At 33.1% G+C, this 7,263-nt stretch overlaps 1 protein-coding gene across 1 annotated transcript; it reads left to right on the top strand.

Moving 5' to 3' along the window:
• Positions 1-5,461: 5,461 nt before the first annotated feature.
• Positions 5,462-6,400, top strand: LOC127541521 (olfactory receptor 1030-like). Its single transcript, XM_051966757.1, has one exon. The coding sequence runs from the start codon at positions 5,462-5,464 to the stop codon at positions 6,398-6,400; it is 939 nt and encodes a 312-aa protein (XP_051822717.1).
• The last annotated feature ends 863 nt before the right edge of the window (positions 6,401-7,263 follow it).

The following is a 7,263-nucleotide window of genomic DNA, read 5'->3' as shown; positions in this document are numbered from 1 at the left end:
CTCATATGCCACATGGTCACTTAGAAGACTAAGTGAGGCTGGAATTAGTGATGCTGCAACTTAGAACTGAGATCTTATTTCACACAAACAAATATGATACATATTTGCTTCTCTGACTTTTTTCTATATCTTAGTAAGAGTCATATAACAACTTTAAAAAAATGCTTCTGAAATACAAAACATTTATTTGGAAGGAAATTAAATTATTTTTTAAAATTATGTGTGCATATCTTACATTGTCTTTTTCAACCTGATAAAGACTTCCTAGAGCAGGTTTATCCATCTCTTTCATCTCTTGAACCCCTTAAATTTCCAGCAAACTGGTCTGTAACCCCTTTTCAATGAAAGAAAATCAATTCTAGAGTTTACCATGCCTGTGCAGAAAAGAAATCAAATATTTTTCTTTTAAATGCCAAATATTTTATAACTTCATTGATTGGAAATTAATCCAGAGCATCTAAAAATATTTTAATATATTAATATAGGTATTTATCAAATAGTTTTCAGATCTCCTTGAAAAAGTTTCTTCTATACCCTGGGAACAGGTGCATCCCTGGTTTGGATCTCCTACCCAAGATGACTTTTGGCCTTGCCATGGAAAAACAAATTTCTTGACTTGTGCGTCCTTTCTTTTTTCAAATGCACTATTCCATAAGGATTGGACATCCACCCTCAACTTCAGTTAGGCTCATAGTTCTTTTCCTCAGGAGCCTGAACTAGTAACATTATTCCAAAGTCTTTTTTTTGACTCAGGTCCCAAGGCTGTACATGAGTGATGCTAAAATACTGGTGCAAAAGTATTACTACTGGCTTTGTGCCTCTATCTGGAGATGATTCAAGGATTTCAATTCCTCAGGGTCTCTTAAACCAAATATAAAGTACCCCCAACAAACTCTTAATAAACTGTTCCCTTGGTAGAGAGTAAGCTCTGGAATAACAAACTCATTATACATTTGCCATTACAAATACTCGAGGGCTTGCTTGTGCGTAAGGGACAAATAAAGCTTTCCATTTAGACATGAAGAAGCCAATTTGTGTTATTGGAATTACACCAAGTGGACATGCTAAATGCAGTCTGGGAAGCCTATCTAGCTTTCTTCCTATAGGTGGTTGGTAAGTTGTATTCATTCTTATGGCACTTGTAACTTGTTGCAGGGAGAGAAAATCATAGGTTAGGAAAGGGAAGCATTTGGGTTCTATATTTATTAATGGCAGGTGGACGACAGACCTTGTTGTTACTATTTAGGAGAAGTTTTGCTTCACTTACAATTAGAAGACAATAAGGGAATTATAGAGTTGCTATTGGAATTTTTATCAAGATCCCACTTATAGGCTCTTAATCTTGAGCTGAATGGAATTCTAGAAGTTATTTCATTATAAGAATGAAAAAACTGATACTCAAAGACATACAGTGATTTGCTTAAAGTCAAAAAGGTAATTAATAGAAAAATTGGTATTATAGCCCTGATCATCTGATTCCATATAGTTTGTAAACTGTATAGTCCCAAGTAATTATTATTTTCATTATTTAGCATTCTTATGATGATCATTAGTGATGTCACCATTTTAGAGGAAATACTGGCAAGAGGAGAAAAACACTAGGTTTCTAGTCAGAAGACCTGAACTTCAGTTTTGACTATGACATCTAGTACCTTCTATGACCTTCAGCAAGTTATTATACTTTAAATCTTGGATTCCTCATCTATAGAATGGGAATATTAATACTTATACCACCTAACTTGAAGAATTATTGTGAGGGACTCCCCTCACATGGCAAAGTGAATAGTGCCATATAGAGGCTAACTATTATTATCCCATGGAAAAGCAAAATCTATCCTTCCTTTTGGAGAAAGCACAAGGAGAAAATGCCATATGAACATGATTTTCTCTTTGCCATGTTGATTTGTGAGAAGCAGACATGATACTTTAAGCCTGACTAACCAAACAAAACTTAGAAAGTAACCATCACATAAGGTCAAATAGAATTATGAATAGAATGAATCGATCCTATGTATGTTGACAAATACACTAAAATTGAAAGGTTCAACACTATTTCTTAGATAGTTTACATCTAACAGAGTAAGAGTAGCTTTATAATTAGGCAACATTGTCTCATCATAGTTTTGCTTTTTGGAAATTCAAAATGATGAAATGAAAGAATAAAGACTAGAATCCTAGATTCAGATCTGGAAAGGATCTCAGGGGCCATCCAAGTTAACTCTTTTACTTTAAATAGAAAAAAAAATAATATCCAGACACATAAAATGATTTCCCCAAAATTATATAAGTCAAAAATTACAAGGGGCATAATTTTGACCTACTCTTGCAACTTCAAACTCAGTTGTCTTGCCAATGAATTGTAAGTAGGGCCAAATGCCTTTGAGTATAGTTCTATTTAATTTAATTAAAAAATAAACACCTCGTGTGTTGTGGGCACTTTTAAATGTTTATTTTCCAAAATGAATTAAAGTTATTGCCTATGTTTTTATAGCTCTTTACAATTTACAATAAATTACCTTATTTGAATCTTTTAAGAATTCTCTGAGGTAGGTACTTCGATTACCCTCATTTTTTTTAACAGATAAGAAAACTGTGTTTTAGAGAAGTTAAGTAGTTGTATCAAACAGTATTCCCTAAGACAGAAAATTGTTAATTGAACAAAAAATGAACATTAAAAAAGGATCCTTGCAATTTTTTTGGAATCCATAGTTATTTCTTGTTCCATTGTGAGAAGGCAATAGTTTGGTATTAATATACTCCACCAAGGCACAGTGAAGAAAACTACCTTCTACTTGAATTTTAGCATATATTTTCCAGGAAAGAAAAATCAGTTGGAAATTCTTCTATATTGTATGTGAAAGAAATATTTCACTTTAGATTTAATTAATTAATATAATTATCATTATCATAATTAAATTACAAAACATTTTCCTTCCAACAGCCTTGTGAAGTAGGTCATTCTAATATTATTTATGTTTTTCAGATAAATAAACTGAGTCTCTGAGAAGTTGACTAACTCAGGATCACCCAGCTAGTAAGTAGAAGGAACTCAATAAATATTGGATTGATTGGTTGCTCAATTGAAAAAAAAAAATTTTTTTAAATGGGCTTAAGAATTTATTGAATTTTACTTTCTCCTCATGTATATGGTCAACCAAACACAAGTATCTAGAATTTGGTCAAATTCCCTCATCTTCAATTTTAGTAAAATATAGTTTTAATGTTATTGTTAAGAAACATAGAGAATATACACATTCTAAACTTAAACATCGTTCTAATATACTGTGCAGCAGGATACCTATGAGAAGGAAGTGATTTGTTCTGTACTATTTATGAAATGAAAATTAAAATGAAAAATTTTGGATGTTTTTGAGAGACTTAAATGTTTTTGCCTTTCTTGTGTCTCCAGCATTTAGCATGGTGGTTCATGGCACATAGCAAATTCTCCTATCCAGAATCCAATTGGCTTAACTGTGATTTCCTCAGAAAAAGAAACTTCCAGTAAAGGAATTCTCTGTATTGACATGGAATGCAAAACATGTAAAATTTAGCAGAGCCATCCAAGGAAGTTGCCTCAGTTGTAAAGAAGTAAAATTATTTCCCCAGGATCATATTATTTAAGTAATCAATAAAGGTAAAGTTTGAAGCCAAATCTTCCTGATTCTAAACTTGGCATTCTATCTGCTCTGCCCATCTATCTTATTTTCTTGGATTTCAATGGTATAGAATAAGGAATATATTCATTGGGGCAAAATACTTTTTAGATCATCATCCAGAATTAAATCCTTCATCTTAAGCCTCTAAAAAATTTCATGTTTTTTTTTGTTGTTGTTTTTAAGAAAAGCTATTAGTATAACAGAAAAATAACAAAACAAAATCATGCTCCTCCATTAACCATGAACAAAACATGTCCAAAGAATAGGTAACTGGGGTTATTTAGAAAGGTATTTGCTATTTCTTATTGTACAATACCTAGAGATATTTTTCCCATTTCCCTTGGAGAAAATGCCATCTGTATGTTTAGAAAGCTCACGATGCTTTCTATGCCTACATTGAGGGAAAATTATAAATGAAGCCTCCCCCAGTAAAATTACAATAATAGATATCTAGCAAAAACAAAATCTCTCTTCCCTAGCAAAAATTTAAATTCAATTCAATTGATATTTTACAATCACCTACCTGATATTTGAAAGTTATTTATATTATGTTCTTAAGGAGGCATAAAATATATTTTTAAATGATACTGTATTATTTTCAAGGAGCTTAAAGTCCTGTAAGATGAATGGGGAATGAGATATACAGAAATAAATATAATAGAAGTTCAAAATATAATCAAATGTATAAAAGAGAGCAGCAACATTGACCTTGAAGAGAGAAGACATTACTTCAAGCCCTTAGCTATGTAACTTTAGTAAGCTTCTGTATCTTAGTTTCTTCATCTGAAGGACAAAGATAATATTTACATTACTTACCTCACAGTGTTGTGAGGAAAATGTTTTGTAAGCCTTAATTTCCCATGTAAATATGAGTTGCTAATATTAGTATAAACACAGGGAAAATAGTATATAGCCAAACAGAATAGCTTGAGAGATTTTAGGAGCATAGAGCATTTCAGAGAGGAAATGGCACCTGAGCCAAGACCCTGAATAAATAACAGGTTTTCACAAAGTAGAGGTGAGGAGGAAGTCTATTCCAAATATAACTATTGGAGTTGCTTGTATATATGGACACAGGAGAGGGTAGCATTATATTGGTGAATGGTAAGTAATTCAATTTAGTGTAAAAAAGGTTAGTATGGAGTACTGGAAATAGATTATGGAGGATCTTTGCTATCTAGCTATAGCATTTGGCATTTCTTCAATTAGCAATGAGGACCTGGTGAAGATTTTTGGTAAGTATAGTAGTAATATAGTCTGATTTCTGACCTATGTATTAAGAATATTCCTTTGCAAGCATATGGATAAACTCATTAAAGGAACAGAAATAAATTAACTTGTGTGAAGTATAGATACATACATAATAAATACATACACACACACACACACACACACACACAGAGAGAGATAGGCAAGGTATTATGTAATGGATGAAAATTCGGTCCTGGTTCCAAGAAGATCTGGGTTTAAGTCCTGCATTTTATACATCCAAGCTATATGATCTTGGGCAAATCATTTAACCTCTAGTGCTTTAAATAATTCTCTGACTATAAATTACAGAAAAGTTATGGAACTGAATTGAAAGAGGCAGTTTTCTAATCCATTAGCAACCTCTATGAGTCCCTAGATTTGAAAAATGGAATGATAATCTAAGAATTACAGAAGGTCTTTTAATCCTTATCTTTTGCCACTGATATATGATTTAAAAAGTATTATCATTTTTCAGCACCTTTTGCTATCCGGTGAAATATTTTTAAAGGCAAATTCCTTCTTTTTTGGCAACAGAAAAAAGTTCCAGAAAAAAAATGGCCCGAGGAAATCATACCACTGTGACAGAATTTGTTCTCATGGGATTCACAGATCGTCCAGAACTTCAGATTCCCCTCTTTGTTGTGTTCCTAGCAATTTACCTCATCACTCTCATTGGAAATCTTGGAATGATTGTCCTAATCAAGCTTGATTCACGACTTCATGTTCCCATGTATTATTTTCTTAGTCACCTTGCCTTCATTGATCTCTGTTACTCATCTTCAATTGGACCCAAGATGCTTCAAAACTTAATTGTGAAGAAGAAAACCATTTCCTTCTCAGGATGCTTTGCACAGCTGTACTTCTCAAGTGCTTTTGCTACAACAGAGTGTTTCCTGTTGGCTACAATGGCCTATGACCGTTATATGGCTATTTGCAACCCTCTGATTTATACCGCTATCATGACTAAAAGAGTCTGTAGTGAATTGGTAATTGGTGTGTACACCTATGGTTTCCTGAACTCAATAATACAGACCATTCTGACTTTCCAATTATCCTTTTGTGAGTCCAATGTCATACATCACTTCTACTGTGCTGACCCACCACTGTTAGCACTGTCCTGTTCAGACACTCACTCTAAGGAGAAACAGCTCTTGATCTTCTCTGCTTTAAATCTAACTAGTTCTCTTCTGACTGTTCTTGTTTCCTATGTTTGCATCCTGGTTTCCATTCTGAAGATCCATTCCTCTGAGGGTAAGTGCAAAGCCTTCTCCACTTGTGCCTCCCATTTGACAGTGGTCATCATTTTCTATGGGACTCTCTTCTTCATGTATCTCCGGCAGCCAAAAGCAGGAAATTCCTGGAAATATAACAAAGTCATCTCTGTGTTTTATAGTCTTGTCATTCCCATGCTAAACCCACTGATCTACAGCCTCAGGAACACAGAAGTGAAGGATACTCTAAAAAAGATCCTAGAGGGAAAAAGATCACAATGAATGAATTCTGCCAGGCTATAGATGTGGAACAGAGTAGCATGTGGAGAGACTAGGCCTATAGAACAGGTTTAATTGATATTGTGACCACAGATAAGTTCCTAGAGGGCAGAGAAGTTTCATTTTTAAATTTGTATCCCTACCACTTGATGCTGTACTCTGCACATAGTAGTTACTTAAGAATATTTATTCATTTTGATCAATAGTTTGTTGAGCAACTGCTAAAAAATCAGAGAACAAAATGAAGTTATGTTTCAGCAACAAAAGTAACAAGACCCCTCACTCTATAACAGATAGTGTATTCAATCATATAGATATTCTGTTTTCTTCAAAAGATTCAAAAGTTTGGGGAGATCCTAAGTATAAGTTATACCTTTTATCTCATTAAAATAGATTATTCACTTTTTTAAAAACAGAGAATACTTAATGTTCATAATAATCCCATATTGATTCAAAATTCTACAGCTATATGGGCTACACATTACATAAATTGGATCTAAGCACAAGGATATTGTAAAAGACAACAAAATAACTAAATTAATTTTTTCAAGTCATATATGAAAATCACACTTTGATATATCAATAGATTTGTAATCCCTCTGATATGGGGGAAGTATAGTTTGACTTCTTAAATGCAATTCATCCTATTATCTAATTCCTTCAGAAGTCAGAATTTCATGCATTCTCTATCTGTAGTTTCTGCACAAGATATATAGTATATATGTCACAGTGCCTTGCCCAGGTAGATGTTTAATTGACATATGTGTAAATGAATTAAAAAGTAGGCCAGCTCTATGAACAGTCCATCCAATTGTATATTATGTCTGGAAAATAGGCAATATTAGCCTATTTTTATTAATCTGCTT

The sequence above is a fragment of the Antechinus flavipes genome, chromosome 6, assembly GCF_016432865.1.
Source record: "Antechinus flavipes isolate AdamAnt ecotype Samford, QLD, Australia chromosome 6, AdamAnt_v2, whole genome shotgun sequence".
NCBI classification, from domain to species: Eukaryota; Metazoa; Chordata; class Mammalia; order Dasyuromorphia; family Dasyuridae; genus Antechinus; species Antechinus flavipes.
The sequence above is the reverse complement of the archived record's forward strand: the minus strand, read 5'-3'. Positions and strand labels throughout refer to the sequence as shown.